This window comes from Cryptomeria japonica, chromosome 3, assembly GCF_030272615.1.
Source record: "Cryptomeria japonica chromosome 3, Sugi_1.0, whole genome shotgun sequence".
NCBI classification, from domain to species: Eukaryota; Viridiplantae; Streptophyta; class Pinopsida; order Cupressales; family Cupressaceae; genus Cryptomeria; species Cryptomeria japonica.
In genome coordinates, this window is record NC_081407.1 from 403323287 (window position 1) to 403341274 (window position 17988).

Sequence of the window (17988 nt, forward strand, 5' to 3'; positions counted from 1 at the left end):
CCAATTTGAGAGTTTTAAGTGGGTTTCGGCGTTTTTGGATAATTTGCGAACTTAGCTCTCTTTCGAGCTTCATGGAGGATTTGCGCGACTTAGGACTTACCACAATTTCGGACATTTAACTTGGAATGCACGATTTAGGACTCTTGAAGATCTTCGGACAAATGATAAAGAATTCACGATTTCCAGTTCGCAAATTTTGGTCTGAGAAGGGTATTTCGGGCCTTTGAGAAAATGTGTGATTTCTATTGTGACCTACAGAAATTGTTTAAACATAGACCGAATTTATTTGAACGCCCTTCGAATCTCTCCTTTCTCCCACGCGCGAGCTACAAGAAAGGGGGGTCCCCTGTCATAAGACAGGGAGGGTGTGCGATCTGCACAACAGAATGTACCCATCCATCTTTAGATAGCATGAGCTAGAGGAGGAATGTTCGTGCATGGGATAGAAATGTAACACGCAATTATCCGTATTACTCAAACATCTCATTTCATGTTGCACAATACACTTTTTGGCAATCAATGATTCATGTCATTGTTGTTGTGGCACATGATTCCAGTGATAAAAGATACAATGTATGATGTTAGCGAAGTATTTGTTTAACATCACAAAGAGTAGACAAAGACTTATTGCACTATAATGTAAAATGGATGAACTAATAAAGAACAAATACTAATCAATTTCCTTGTGGAATCCAAGAGTGTCAAAGTCTTCCTCAAATACATGGATGCATCTAATAGAGCGAAATCAAATTGCACGCTTTTCTTCCCATTTGACGAGGTTACAATAGGCATTGGCCCAAAATATCTAACGCAATTTATCACAAATAATGCAACAAATTGTGTGGTGGTAGGCAAACTTCTAACCAAGAAGTGCCTTGCATTGTTTTTGAGCCCATGTGCGAGACACTTTGTTGATTTAATCGTAGATGACATCGGAAAGTTTGCATCAATTATATCTACATAGAGAGGGGGGATCAATCACTAACTTCACATATAATCACACTAGGATGGTCAACACAGCAAGATCCTGCATTGAGGGAAAGAAAATCACTCAACCATGCGCAACAATATTTGTTACTCACTTCCTCAAATAGCAGAATTTATGTCCCCAAAATATGAACCTAAAATACATGTCAGTTTCATCAAATTGGGTTGAGCTAGCTTTGGCAATCACATGGATGGTAGCACTATTGCACACTTTGTTTTTTATGACTTATTTTGGATGAATGCCATGCGATTGTGAAAATTTCAAAGATGTTGGTCAAAGTGTTAAAATTAGTTGATGGAACAAAAACCCCAATGGACTATTTTTATGAGGCCATGTAATTCTTCTACATTCTAGTGTTCTAGGAATGCATTTAAACACATACACTCTAAGAAACAAAACCACTTAAGCCAGCAATGGATGTATGATTTAACCTTTGTTCACTATGACCTTCATCTTCAACCTAAAAAATCCAAGGTAAGAAACTTTAAAACCCACTAAACTCTAATGAATTTTAATGATAATAAATAATCTAATTTTCCTATTTTAGATTTTAAGAACTTAAAGTTCAATCAATTCAAATTTCCAAGATAGACTAATATTTCAAGTAAATTATGAGTTGATAATCTCAAGTAGTGGCAAAAATGATCGACCAATTAACTTTGATGAGATTGATCCGAAATCAAAATAAATCACAGCCAATGAGGAGACCTAATTTGATGAAGATGATTTTCCAATCTTGAAAGAGGTATTTGATGATTGTTGACACAATCGTTGGGAGGAGAATAGGAACAAGAGTATCAACTTCACATTTTGTAGTCTAAAGCCTCATGAGATAATTATGTTTCCAACTTCTATCTAATAGTTTTAAGACAAGTTGTAATGGGTACATCGTACTTGATTGAGAATTTGACATTTGTCAAGAACTTGAGAGTCATTGGCAAACATTTAATTAAATACTCTGTTTATCTCTTATTTCATATGTTACTGATTCATTAGCAAGAAGCCCTACGTTCAGGTTCGATTCAAACCTAGATTGGATTCATGGAGTCATTTAGAATGAATTTGGAAAAACTGCAACAAATTTTTTTTCATATTGCAACGGGATTTTTTTTGTTATGTATCCGTCTTATGAATAGTATGTTACTGGCTCCCTGAGTCTTCTTCACCTGTTCTCCTTATCGAAGCCCTTTCTGATTCACAAGCAAAAGTTTTATCTAGAGTTCCGGAAGTCGTCCCTATGTCAGGATTTGGCCCTTGTCTAGGGGGAGGAGGGTGCAGATAGGGAGGTGAAACCTTCTTCAACTATCAGTTTTGAAAAATGCTTGTTGCTTCATCTGGAATGAATTTGGAAAAACTGCAACACATTTTTTTCATATTGCAACGGGATTTTTTTTGTTATGTATCCGTCTTATGAATAGTATGTTACTGGCTCCCTGAGTCTTCTTCACCTGTTCTCCTTATCGAAGCCCTTTCTGATTCACAAGCAAAAGTTTTATCTAGAGTTCCGGAAGTCGTCCCTATGTCAGGATTTGGCCCTTGTCTAGGGGGAGGAGGGTGCAGATAGGGAGGTGAAACCTTCTTCAACTATCAGTTTTGAAAAAGCTATCGCTTTAGATCTCTAGATCAGGAATCAAGTCCTTCCCAATGCCCAACAACCCTATCCTAACAGGTTGGTAGGGAATTTATTATTAATGAAGTTTAATATAATATATTACTATATTTATACTTTAATATTTCATATTTAATATAATTATATTTAAATTTATGTGTGGTCATTCCCTAATCAACATGATATAAACTCTAGTTAGGCAAAGAGAATTCTCCAAGAAGAAAATACCCTATACAGGTTGGTTTTGCATTACAGAGAGCAATGTGATATTGGGTTTATAAAAGCGTAGAATTTGATTTTGATGGTGATTGGAGAAAGTCCCAGGTAAACTACAATAAATTCGATTGCAAGTTGTTGGAGGAGAGACTGGGCATATTTGTACCAGAAAATGAAAAGTATTTGAATGTAAGAGAAAATCGACTTGAACAAATTGCTTAGTGTAATGTCCCCACTTTGAAATATAATTTAATAATAAATAATAATAATAATTAAATTTAAATATTAAAAATTAAATTAAAATATAAAAGAATATAATTCAATATAATTAATTAAAATTTAATTAAGTTAATGAATGGTCAAAAGACATGGAAGGAAAAGTTGTGATTCCTTCAACAATGAGATATAAAAGGAGAGAAGAGAACCTCATTTGAGAGGGGGATAATTTGGAAATCAGAAGTACACATCTGATTTAAATAAGAAGTGCAGATCTGATTATGAAAGGTTATGTCCCTTTCAAAGGGCAGTAAGTTAATGAATGGTCAAAAGACATGGAAGGAAAAGTTGCGACTCCTTCAACAATGAGATATAAAAGGAGAGAAGAGAACCTCATTTGAGAGGGGGATAATTTGGAAATCAGAAGTGCACATCTGATTTAAATAAGAAGTGCAGATCTGATTATGAAAGGTTATGTCCCTTTCAAAGGGCAGAAATAATGAAGAGTTGCACTCTTTCAAAAGGCGCTAAATTCTAATAAAAAAAGGTTGTGTCTCTTGCCAAAGGGCATGCATGATGAAGAGGTGTGACCTCTCCCTCACATTGAGAGATATAAAGGAAAGGAATCAAAGCATCCAGCAACATCACTATCGATCAGTTCAGATCAGAACTGCTATTAAGTTACAGGCAGTAACATCTTTGTTCTTGGTGGCACGATTAGTGTTAAGCATGTTAACCATTCTTTAACCATATTAATTAAAAGCCAAAGCGTTAAGGAGGTAAGGGTAGTGACCTTTCCAAGGGATCTCTGACACTAATCATTATGCCCAAGAGTCATGGCTATCTACCACGGAAGGGAAGGATAAATACCTTCCTAAGGGAAGAGGAAAAAAAAATAAGAAGGTATCTGAAAGAGGAATTAGAAATCGAACAGGCTGCTTCCATAATCAGAATAACACTTGGAAGGAAGACGTTTCAGATATGGACTCTGTGCAATACGTCTACCATATACAAATGTAACTACATACAGGTTATTAGTAATAGTAATACTACATATAAATCGATATTCTTGTATACTGGGATACAGTTCTATTCTGCAATATCATACAGCTGTAATAAACTAAATTCAGTAATGTTCAGTCATTCTGATCTCTTGTGCACATTAGTCTGTGTTCTGCAATAATGTTTTGAATATGTATAACACCTCATCGCATATTAAATACATATATGTTTCCATACATGTGAGGAATGCCATTGATATTTGAAATCTCATGATATATATATATATATATATATATATGTTACAGTAGATCGAAGGCTGTGATATAACACTGAGAAATCGTACCTAATATCAACATGATTGAAGGATATGGGTTGCATTAAGGAGAACGGTGCTGGGTTCACCTTTAAAGGCACGCCACTTCATGATTTAAGACCGGGGACTCCCGTGAAGCCAAAGGAGCATAAGGAATGCTGCCTTTGGGCCTGTAAAGGAGGGGCTTCCTGGGCACCTTGCTGTAACAAACCATACATCTTCTGTCATACTGACTGAACCTTGGATTGTGAGAAAGATATGGTAAGTGGAGGAGAACAGTGATAGGGCACCACACTGGGTAGGCCACCTCATTGATGGCATGGGCCACTTGAGGTCAAGGGGATTAAGCCACCCTTAAGCCCAGGGTGGAGGGCTTCTTGGGCACCACACTTAGCCATCCTTCCCCACAATCTGCTCCTATAATTGGATTCTTGAGAATAGCTTCATAGTGTACAAATATTAGGACTTTTTGAATCTGTTATAATCACATATATTATAAATCAAAGTATCAAAACTCGCCGCAAGTCAGGCGAGTTTCCCGAGTTGGTGAGTCGAGCGAAGCTCTGCGAGTTGGCGAGTCGAGCGAAGCTCTGCGAGTTGGCGAGTCGAGCGAAGCTCTGCGAGTTGGCGAGTCAAGCGAAGCTCTGCGAGTTTTGGTAGCTCGTGACTCGGACTCGGCGAGTTTTTCGCATAACTTGCATGACTCGCAAGTCAGGCAAGTTGTGGACAAACTCGTCGAGTCTGAGCTCCAAGACTCGCGCCACGGCAGGTCATGTTTTGACTTGCAAAAAACAAAAAAAAATAAGTGGTTTTTGATGGTTTTTTTTTGTAATTCTTTTTCATTTAACCCTAAAAGGTCTTCTAATTGCTAGTTGTGAGAAGAAGAAAGGAAAAGGGAGAGAGAGGAAGGAAAACAAGAGGCCATAGGTTTGCAACCAGCAGAGAAGAAGAGCATCAAGGAGACCACAAATCACATTGGGGAGGCCATAGGCTTGCATTGAGAGCATCAAGGAGTCCATAGCAAGACTTCTCAACTCATTTGAAAGATTTTGTTTATTACAACCTCCATCTTAGGACCAGACAGATTTTGGACACTAACTCCTCTCCGATCACTCTAGCGGAGATCGATCCAGAGTCTGAGTGGACCACTGTGTCTACCAATCTCGTCTTCACTGAGGAGGACCATGAGTGGGTTGACCAGGCAGACAGAGAGGCTGAGGCTGTGGCTGTGGCAGAGGAGGAGGATAGAGCACGATCCGACATAGGCACACCAGATGTTGATCATTGTGGCACCTCACAAGCGGAGACTATGGCTACTCAGTCATCCAAGACCTACCTTAGACGCCTTTGTAGGAGGCAAACAGACTACTCTGAGGTTGAGGCTAAGGATGAGCATGAGCCATAGACTTGTTTTTGTTTACAGTTACATACATGTTATGTTTTCTATTTCCTTCAGCTACAATTTACATTTCTACACATGTGATGGATGTATGTTTATGTATGTGATCAAATTAGCTTCTATTGGTGATGTTATAGTGTCTTTAAGCTTTATTCAATAATGGGTGCATGAAACAAGTTTTAAATCGTTAAAAATCTCTAAATTTCAAGGGTTTTTTTAGTTTGCCGAGTCATAGCCGAGTCACAAGTCGAGTCGGCCTTGCCGAGTCCGAGCCGAGTCCGAGCCTGGGAACTTTGTTATAAATCACTATCTCCTAACTTATTTGTAGGACTCCACCTCAGCATATCAGGTATTTCTGTATCTCCTTTACTTTACTTAAGTTATATCTTAGTAGATTCCTTAGGGTTTAAAGTCCCTTAAAATTGCAATTACCATAACAATCTGTGACCATCTATTTTCAGCTAATTTAGATACAAGATTATGAGACAGAGACATACAATACAACTTGATTCTGTTATTGCTGTTACTGCTACTGTTTTCAATTATATTTAAATAAACTTGAGTTATTAATTAATGAACTATTGAACTAAAATATCAGCACAGTGGGCTTAATTGGGGTATTCCAGATAGGGACATTACACTTAGGCTGCTCAAGAGGACATGGATGCCCAAGATGAATATTTTTTCTATAAGTGGAGTCAAGCAGATGAAGATTTTGTCTACGACTTGGCCTTCATAAAGATTGAGGAGAAGTTACAATGCTTGATTTGTGTTGAGGATATGGATATAGGAGAGATGGAGAAAGAGTTGCCTTGTGAACATACTTTCATGATGGTTGTATTGAGGAGTGGCTATTAGATTACAACCATGTTTGTCCGATCTGCAAATTTGAGCTGCCAGTAGACAAAAGTGATCAGAACTAAACTAATTGGGCATAATTGGGTACATTGAACTCTAGAATATGATAAAAACAAGGTTAGTCCACCTGAGGAAATAATTTTAATTATTTACAGCTACAAATAGACCTCAGAAAACGCATGTTTCGAATCACTTCCACAAAAATTAAATATCTTTGTTAGTCTGATTTGTAAATACAATTCAAGTAATCCTTTAATTCTTTTGTTAAAAAACACTAATAATTATTATATTTAAATTTTAATATTTTATGTTTAATATAATTATATTTAAATTTTATTATTTATATTTAATATAATTATATTTAAATTTCAATACTTTTAGTTTAATATGATGCCTAGTATTTATTATTTAATATGAAATAGGGATAATATTTATATTAATATAATTATATTATAATATTATCAATTTTTAATATTCATAGGAGTCGACCCCACAATACAACGGCAGTTGCACGCCCAACATTGATATTGGGTCATATGTTCAACTCCCACTAGAAGTCGGTTTGGACGATGCTAACGGTAGGCAGAGGAGACGTAGCGCCAGTCGACAAGAGACAGAGGAAAGGATGTCAAAGGTTGCGGATGATGAGGACAGAATTGCCATGCAAGCAAACAATGAAGTATAACAGAGTAGGTGTTAATGCCTTGTATGTGCAAGTTGGTGTGGCTAGAGGATGAAGGCAAAAACAAAGGGAGTAATAGAAGGAGGAGATGCCCTGCACAACGAAGAGATAAGGAGATAACCTGTGCGACGAGGAGATAAGGAGATGCTCGGTGACAGATAGATAAAGAGATAAGGAGATCTCAAGGAGTGATAAGGAAGCACTCGAGCATGGAGATATAAGGCTAGAGATGTACGAAGAGGCCAGCAGGGAGAGATAAGGATAATGAGGCGATACAAAAAAGGAGAGGAGAAAAGTAAGCATTGGGATGGCAAAAAGGAGAAATAAGGGTAGTAATGCCAAACATATATGAGAATAAGTTCCCTCAAAAATGTGGCCTCACTGGTTCATAGCTCTAGTCAAAAGCGTTTACCGATCAAAAATAATAATTTTAATATTTATATATTATATTATTAATTTATATACTTATATGTTACAACATTGATCAATGGAAAGTGAAGAAGATTTCAATAAAATGAACTAAGACAAGCTTGGTCAAAATAGGAATATTATGAATATTAATGAAAGTTATAATTATACTAATATTAATATTAATAAATATTATTTTTTATATTTCAATCATATTAATATTTTTTTTATTGATTTTTATATAAATGGATATTAGATATATTTTCTATTTTACTTTATCTATTTATTATTTTTTTTTAAAGTCGTATATATATATAATTTTTATATGTTTTTATATGGAGAAATAATTATAAATCATAAACATATAAAAAAATTTATATGTTTTTATATGTTTTTATAGTTTATGTTTTTAAAGTCTTATATATATATAATTTTTATATGCCAGCTTCATTGAATTAACAGAAATAATGGAGAAAATGTCAATGATAGGGGCTGATGGTAGTCAAAATTCTCAGTTCTTTCTTTGAGATTGATTTCTTTGTTTTCAAAAATCCCTGCAAAATTTATTATGCTCACATGGATTGTGAGAGAGCTGAGAAGGTCAAGAGGGTGACCAAATATATTCCGCACTCAGCTGGTTTGATCATGGAGGATGCTGGTGGTTGGATTTTTGAAGGTTGTAATGTCCCTTAGGCAGTTCAGAGTACAGCAGAGGTTGGCCTATAATCAGGGGTTCCCGTAGGTCAGCAGAGTGGTTAGGGGACCCAACTGGGGTTAGTGGAGCCTTGCAAGGAGCTTTACGAACCTTTCCAGATATGCAGGTGCAGTCTCCTATTTTTTAGGAGGATCCCTATTTTTTAGGAGGAGACTGGGAGATAGTCCGGGAGGTATTTTGAGTCAATCCGGATGGTTTGAGATAGTTTCCTAAATTTTACGAAGAGGTCCTAATTTTTAGGAGGGGACTGGCAGTGGCCCTACTATATTTAGACATCATCCTTGGACTGGCGGCAACACTCAGTTTTCAGTTTGGAGTTCAGGAGATGGATCCAAGAATAAATTTGAAATATTAAAGCTATTACTTTAATGTTTCATTTTAAATAAAATAAAGTGATTTTTAATAGAAATTACAGTCATCAGGACTAGAGGGGATCTTTCAAAGGTATCCCAGGAGTGGCGGCAATGGACTAAGGCAACACCAAACTGGAAACTATAATCTTTACTTTTCTATTTTTTGAGTTGGCTTTTCAAGCAGACATTGCAACTAGGGTTTGGCCATTTTGAGCTGCCTACATACTTGACATGTAAAAGCTTGTTTTATGAAGTTAATACAACAGGCAAGGGCCCCATGTTCCTCATTTACAAATCCAAAAAAAATGGCTGTAACCATAAGCCTTCTTTATTTTCTTGTCCAGTGACTACATTCATATAATGGCCATATACTTTCATGTCAGTATAAGTAAATACTGCAAGTTAGCGTAAAAGCAATATTTATCACTATTTGAATAGCAGCAACTCATTCATTTTGCTGTCACTACAAAGGTTTTACATAAGAATCAAAGTGGCATCAAACACGGAAATGGCAAAAGCTTCAAGATTCACAAAGGATGCAACACGAGAATATAAATAGTGAAGAGGTCATGCAAATAGGAAAGGAGAGCATGAGGATTTACAACAAATTAGAAAAGCATATGATATTCAACAGTCAATGCACTTTGGAGGCTAGCAGCAATACATAGAAATCATCTATGTCACATTGTCCTAATCCTTGTCTAAGTAATCAATTTTCTCACCACAAACAACAATAGAATAACAACAGAAGTCTTCAGCAAGTATTATAAACATGCTGACAATCATCATGACCTTTCTTTGTGCATCTGATCATAAATGCTAGAAATATAGTCCTGTCTGATTATGTGTAGATAAATAAGACCAAAAAAATTGCTTTGCTTTCTTTTTATAGCAGCCAACGAATTTGAGACTTAATTTTGCTTTGGATCCTTCTAATTAGTTTTCATGATTCCAAATATGATAAAGTTTGACTTTTTCTTTAGGTGTAGGTAGCAAAAAGGTATTATATTCTCTCAAACACCTTCGCAGCACTGTACAGTAAAAAGTTCATATGATGAAACAGATGGACATAACAAAGGGTAGGTTAAAACATGGGTCACGGAATGTAACAGAATAAGTATTACAAATACAAAGAGAGATGTCTATTTCATCCTCATATTATAGCAAAGGATTGAACCTGAGGTCTCCTTTGAATGAAAACAGCGAAATTGTTCCTGTAATGATGGCATTTTTGCTTGTTTACCCATGTAGACTGAAGTTTCCAATTTAAAGAAAGAAAACTTAAAGGTTGATATGATGTCCAGCTAAACAAAAGAAATTGATGAGGATGATCCAAATTTAGTGAACAGATAAGGTAAGAACAGACATGAATATCAAATGAGATGAGCTCAAGTGAAAAGTTATTGGGTCTTTAATAGTGGAGACCAATGTTACATGCTTAATGCAAAAAATGCCAAAACGATGAATAAGGTAAACCAAAACATCCAATTCTTGGTGTGGCATACTCCGACTGATGTGACCAGCTGCAAGTCTTAAGTGCAATTGGCAGAAAAGATGTGAATGTCAAATGAGATGAGCTCAAGTGATAATTAATCAGGTCTTTCATAGTGAAGACCAATGTTCAAATCCCTATAAGGCATGTTACATGCTTAATTTACAAAATGTCGAATGATGAATCAGGCAAACCAATACAACAACTTGTGTGTGTGACGTACCACAACAAACCAGGCCAGCTCCAAGTCCTATGTGAATTTGACAGAAGAGATACTCCCAGCCCATGGCATCTAAGCCAAAGCACAGTCTGCAAGGTGAATTTCCCAATCAAACAAAAATGAATAGATACATAAACAACTTGGTTTTAACATTTTTTCCTATGTTACACAGAGATGCATTGCCAAAACCCACATTCCCATCTCTATAACTGTCCCTAGGACACTGGGATTTTAGGGGACACCCCATTCACTCATCTTCAGAGATTTCCTAGAATATTCCTGGAACACCCTCCATAGCACTGTGACAATGCCAGTATGTTTGCCATCTTGGAAACATCCAAGCATCCCTAACACCAAAAAAATTGTAATGTTTTTACTAAAACACTTCATGTGTTTTTCAAAACGAAATTAAACAGGGGATGGGGGACCCACAATACCTCCCACGCCCCTTATACAACCCTAACCACCTTAAAACCATAAACCAGATCAGTAAAATTGTTTTTGCCATTGTCATTTGAGTTGTTCTGCAGCTTGAAGAAGAAAACTTCGAACAATGAAATCAGAAAATTTCAATTTTACATTGCTGCTAGACTGCTATCGGCTATGTCCATTGCATTTTGATTTAATTTTAATAATGAATCTGATACATTAGAATATCTATAATTAAATTTTGAAATCATATATAGCTAAACTAAAAAATTTGGAGGTTGGGTTTGTTTTGGGTTCGTCCATACAAAAACATATAAAAAATACGACACAAAGATATTTACAACCTAAAAAGTAAAATAAAAATATTAAATGCAATATACAAATTTTTTAATATATTTTAATTTAATGTATGATAATATTTAAAGGCCTTATATAATATTATATAATTATTATATTAATACAATAAAAATATTTAAATAAAATTAATGTTAATAATTAATATTTATTTTAATTAATCTTAATATTACTAAAATAGAAAATTATTTAACATTATCAACAGAAAATATTCGATATAAAGACTTGAATAAATTTTAATATTATTAACAAATATTTCCCCTGAATGTGTTTTTTAAAGGGCGTAAGATGTTACAGTAAAATGGCATTCTAACATTCGTTGCAGAAACATCCGAGAGAATGAAACCATCCTCTCTTCTTATCAACGCAGCATAACATAAGCACACAACTATTCTAGTGGTTCTAAGGAAAAGGGTAAGCGACCTATAGGGACACAATACTATGTCAATTGTCTCGTCTACAATATCATATAACTTATAGGCTGTATTTGTTTTTGCAACTATCCAACTAGTGCATTTGCTCTAGGGTTTTCTAAGGAAAAAAATAGAGATTTCAAAAAAAATTAAACACAATTTACAGAGGATTCGTTAGGGTTAGTAATTTATATGTTAGGTCCTTCCTTGGTTCGCGCAGATTTGTCCATGATGAACCCACAATTTTTCATATATACCACCACCTATCTCCTGACAAATTGGCCCCGAATCCAAACAGTGTACAAACCACACCCAAATTCGGGCATAGTAGAGACCGGACTGGTAACTTAGGGTTCACCTATACACGATATTAAAATTTAAGTTATATACTGTCATCCTTGTCCCCAAAACACTGTGGAAGATAGTTTTTTTCATGTTCAACCCCAATAATTGGATTAATCCTCCGCATTTAAGTGATATACTGCCATTCCTGTTCCTGAAACACTTTGGAACATAGTTTTTCATGTTCAACCCCAATCTTTGGATCAATCCTCTGCATTTTAATTTTTAAATGACATACTGCCATCCCTGTCCCCAAAACGCTGTGGAACATAGTTCTTTTCATGTTCAACCCCAATCTTAGGATCAATCTTCTGCATTGCAGCTGTTATGGATATTTCTCTGTTCTGTTTATAATTTTGTTACAATTTACTACCCATGTTTCATCTGCCTCCTTGTCACATCAATTTGCTTCCCCCATTGCAGCAAACATCACAACATATCATATCATTGAGCTTTCAAGGATTCCAAATCAAAGTAATACTACAGAACCAAAAAATAATTCTCAACATATGCAATAACAGAATGTTATGAAAAGCATCATAACATGACAGCTAACTTTTTATGCCAAACGTCCATTCAAACATGACAACTCCTGATCAGACTGACAGAAAGAATAGAGCTGAAAACAAATAATGGCAGAACCTAGTGCACCTCAAGAAAAATAAACCCAGAACAACATGAATCTAAAAAATCCAAAAGAATAAAAGCATAAGTCAACAATGCAGTACCTAAAACACAAAAATATGAAAAGAAAAAACTTACGACTTGTTCCTTGGATCCCATAACAATTATAGCAGAACCTTTCTTCTTAGAGTTTTTAACCCTGACAACAATATCTTCCACTGTTCCAAATTTCTCAAAGATTTCTCTAAGCCGCTCCACACTATAATCCCCACGCCCCTCCAATGAATTCCATGTGGCTTTCAACACCTTTTCTTTTTCCAAATTCGCAGCTGTTGGAAGAAAAAATTATAATATAAGAAACAATGTTACATGCATAAAATGATAGGCAAACATTTCCACTTCAAAATATAGTGAGAGATGCACTTATAATAGACTGACTATGAGGAGAACAACAATACTTACTATTAACCCCTGTTAATGGGGTAATTGGCAATAAGAATGACAGGTCACATGGCTGAAATTCCCAAAAGGTTTCTAACTGAATTTTCATAAAACTACTAGTGGTTACCTAGGTTTGGTTGGAGTTGGTTTTCCCTTGAGGAACAAAGAGAGTAAATTATTGTATGGAGACCTATTTTGAAGCCAAGTTGGAGGCACTTCTTAAGGGTATGAGGTTGGTGGTTTGGCTCTTAGTAAGCTTTTTGTAGTGAGTATGCCCAAACCATCATTTGGGTTTGTCTAAATGTACGTACCCTTTCGGGATGATCCTAAATCTTGCCCTAAAATCACAAGTTCAATTAAAATAAGAAATGTAGTATAATTAGAATTATAACTTTAGAAATAAAATGTCTTTTAGCAAGATAAACCCTGGTTTAGGTGATGCAATCATGTTAGACAACATTTAAAATATAATTCATAAAGCCAATTATTTCTTTAAGGGTTACAGATCCAACACAATATAAATGCATATTTATTAATAATCATCTTAATCTATTTAGTAAAATCATGTAATAGCCATTTGAACTTTAGAAACCAAAGCATCAATTGTTCCATTTCCCATAATCAACCATAATAGGGGGTTGGAGAAGAAGCACAATAAGGCGCCTGCAATTTGCCACAACAGAGCCCAAGGCGCAGAGCATCCAATCCAAGACAACTCGACCCCTTGGCCCCAACATGAGGTGGGCTACTTAGAAGAGGAACTTGTATCTACTCTCCCAATCCTGGCTCCACAATAAGGCGCCAGACCATTCACCACAACTAAGCCCAAGGGCGCGGACCATCCAACCAAGACAATTTGACCCCTTGGCCTCAAGTGGCAAGAACTCTTGTCCATCCAACATGAGGTGGGCTACATAGAGGGGGAACTCGTATCTGCTCTCCCTATTGAGTCCTCTCTAATCCTTATATGAGAGCCTATAGGAGACTCAATTGAATAAATAAATAATTATATAGATTTAACTACTTTCAAATTATTGGAAGATTATATAGCAAATATCATCATTATATTCCATATCACAAATGATTAGGACACAAGACTGCAGTATTTTTAATGCTGATGCCTATCTCAGACTAATCTCTTTAGTGAGTGCAGATAATATAATGATTTCTGATCCTGATCGATATCCTTCATAAATTACAGATTCTATGTATAAGAACTTCTGCTCTCATTCGATGTATGCATGGTTATTGAATGATTGATATTTGTATATATGAATGATTGATTGATTGAATGAATTCCTTTGATTGAATGATTTGAGGTGAGTGATAATTCAGTGATTGTTGATTAGATGATTGATGAGTGATGATGTAATGAGGGCTGGTTTGATATCTTGGGTAATGATGATTGAATGAATGCTGATTGATAGGATAATTTGCTGATTGACTGTTTGCTTGATTGGATAATTAATGATTGCTTTGTGGATCCATGAGTGAAGATTGATAAGTGCCCCCTTCAATGCTTAAAATGAATTCTCCTTTATACTTTATTGGTTATAGAGTAGCAGACTCTTGGGTAGCTCATTCAGGACTAGGACTCCAAGACTTCATATATCATGCATTAATTTTGGGGCTGTACCTTTCCCTCACCTTTTGTTTTCGTTGGGCAATGTTGTTTCTAGGAGCCTTGGTCTGGAGGTTGGTGGAAGGGCAAAGAAATGATGGTTTAATTGTAGGTTGGGTGATGTACTGTTTATGAGAAATTATGGTTTTGGCCTCTCCTTTTATTTTTCGGCCTTGGTAAATGTTCTAGTCTTTTGCTTTGATTAGGTTTTGAGATAGTCTTATTTTTTACCAGGATTTTGTAATATTTTATGTTTTTCTCAAGGATGGGGGCATCAATAGAACCCTTGATTAACTGATTAGAAAAAAACAATACTGCTATTGATTCATTTATATTTCATAAAATATAATACTTCTATTTACATTTTAATACAATTTCGGCAAATACTTTTAAAAAAATGTTGATCTTTTAGTCCTCTAAAAAGGCAATTTCAAGTTTTCTGCATGAATGTGTTTGAGAAAACTTGCTGAAGTAGTGGTCCGTTGGAGGGGGCAATGTAAATAATTCTCTTCACATTCTATATACAATTAAGGCTCAAGCAAATATTTTTGAGAACATTTAGTAACCTTTTGGTCCCTTGGAAAGACTATATGAAGTTTCCTTGGTGAATATGTTTGAGAAAACTTGCTAACCTAATAGTCACAGGGAAGAGGCTATGTAAAATTTTGTCACTGGTTGCTGTTCAACAAAAATTTTAACTGCTTGCAGTAAAATATTCCTTTTGAAAACAATTTATTTGTAGTAACCTACAAGATTTAGGATATTCCATATCAAATTTAAAAAATAAAAGTAATAATATTCCAAATAAATAAATTGACATTCAGCACAAAGCTTAAGTGTCAATCCCAAAAAATTTATGTTCTGCCGAAACCTTACATTCTTCTGCTTACGGACTAGCTTTAAACAATGATAAAAACTCTGTGGTACGAAATGGCTTGGGCTATGATGGTAAGGGAGAAATGTTGGCATTCCCATGCAACCCTAGGCCTTAGAACCTTACACCTGCAACTCCCAGATTTGGTTGCAATAGTAACCTCCCAGTAGCAGAACACATTGATAAGGGCTCAGCTCTCAAAACTCCAACCTCTGCTGTGCATGGCATCCTCATTTCAGGTGATGACTCCTCAATTCTTTTGATAATGCTGAATAAGGCTCTGCTTCCTCAGGGCAGAAAAAAATCTTAGACAATATATTTCTGCCCTTTACAATTTAATGCACACAGCAGAAAAAGAAGTCTGGCTTGAACACAATCAGACACTAAATCCTAAAGATGACTCCTCTCTTCATAATCAAAACTGTTGTAATTGGGGAAAATTTGACTGTGAGGGAAGAGTGGTTGCAACAAACTGTTTTAATATGCAACTTCCTAAAGTTTTGGCTTGGCTTGCCAAAACTCTACAAATGGATGTAACAGAGAAGGAAACCCTTGGTGAAAGATGTTGCCATCTGACCATGTGTGAAAGGCTGGTTTTCAGTTGTATGCAGAACCCCTTCAGATAGAGAAGCTCTCTTTAAAGTTGGCCCATGGTATCAGAATAGGCCTCTTGGGGGGGTGAAACAATGGTTCTCTAATTTCAACTCCCTCATTGAAAATTTTCCTGATACTCCAATGTGGGAGAGGCTACCAAACCTGCAGCTTCAATTCTGGACCATAAAGTTTCTTTCTTCCATTGGAAATGTACCGAAAAAACTTATTTCCAACCCTAATCTGGAACAAATGTATAGACATTTCACCTTTGCCAAAATTGTGGTTGGATTCGACTTATCAAAAATGCTTCTTGAAGGCATTAGTTTAAAAGTTGAAAATAGGACATGCAGGCAACAAATTGACTACTAAGGCATTGTTTTCAGAAGTAGATCGCACTGTTACATGCCACTTGGCTCCCAACCGTTTGGAAAGGCATCTCAAACTTGTATTCTCAATGTTATGTGTTTATTAGTTGTTGTATTTATTTATTAGTTTTGTCCTCACATGAGAAGTGGTGAATCCCACTTTGGGGTGGCGCTCTTTGCCACATGTCAGTGAACTTGGAAAGTGTGTAAGGAGTTTTAAGAGCATCTAATGTCATTATGATGTGTAAAGTATCTTATGACATAAAAAGATTAAGAGTTATTTAAGATAAATTCGATGATGCATAAGAGCATCATAATGGGTATTACATTGGAATCTTAATCCACATTATGTCAATCTTATGAGGCATGTCATAAAGCATCTTTGAATGGAGGAACATGACAAATTGGGGTGTCTAAGTTGGAATGTTGACAATGACAAGTTATGAAAGTTATCACATCTATAAGGAATGTTATAAATATAGACTGGTATTCAAACTTGGTATATGGTATTAGAATTTGGGCCATAGGATTTAGACAACGTACCTCTTGTGTGTTGGCTTATGGTTTTCCCTTAGATGGTTTCTTATTTGTGTCTCCTATATATTTATTTAAGTGCTTGGATGGAGTTTTTCTAGTGTGTTGCAAGGATGTCATTATGCTATTGAAATTAATCTAGGACTTAATGTTGGTGATACTCCTATAAAGGAATGCTTGAAGTGGCATGTAACTATCTTGTTATTGTAATATGGTTTCATGATTTGGAGTGTGGGGTTTTCCCCACATATAACTCTTGTGATAGTTTGGTGAGTTGCATGTCAATGCATGTTATTGCATGTGTAATTCTGTCCTTAGAAATTGTTGAATCTGAGTTTTTGTGTATTCCCTTTCCTCATAGACTAGTGTATGAAGCATTTCTGCACCTTACCTTCCTTTAATTTGCTTTCAAAACCTAATCAACTCGGCCCTGGCTAATAGGAAAGAGATTTTTCAGACTAATCTTGTTTTGAGTGGAAGCAAGTGTATAGCAAATCTTGTTTTGGAAAATGGCAAGCAGATTGCAACTAGTGATGGAGAGATTTAATGGCAATAACTTCAGGTTGTGGAAACTGAATATGGAGAATCTGCTCATAGATTGAAAGATGAATAATGGGTTGTCTTGGATCAAAAGGTGAGATGTAAGGAAGCTAAAGTAGTGCAACAACTTCCTACTAATCTTGAGAGGAGGGTAATGCAAAATCTTTTCAAAACACAATAGTTACAAGAATTAAAAAGAAATAAACATAAATATCATGCATACCACAGCACAATGATTTACATTGGGAAAACCCTTTAAGAGAAAAATCCCACACTCCAAAAGTCATCCAATATATCATTCAAAAATCAATAAGATTACAATATACTTGCAAAGCAAGCTTTCATAGAAATATCACCAATCAGAGATCCGGAGGCAACTCAACAAC

General features: G+C 35.7%; 1 protein-coding gene across 10 annotated transcripts in view; it reads right to left on the reverse strand.

Annotated features, from left to right (window-relative positions):
* The window catches only part of LOC131045101 (uncharacterized), a 197239-nt gene that overhangs the window by 153075 nt on the left and 26176 nt on the right, over positions 1 to 17988 (reverse strand). For all 10 annotated transcript variants that reach the window (XR_009105766.2, XR_009105767.2, XR_009105765.2 and 7 more), the window contains exon 2: positions 12772 to 12962. Coding sequence is in view for 5 of the 10 variants with exons in the window: in XM_057978632.2 (XP_057834615.1) it covers positions 12772 to 12962 (191 nt within the window). In the remaining 5 variants the exon portion in view is untranslated. The remainder of the gene's footprint in view (positions 1 to 12771; positions 12963 to 17988) is intronic.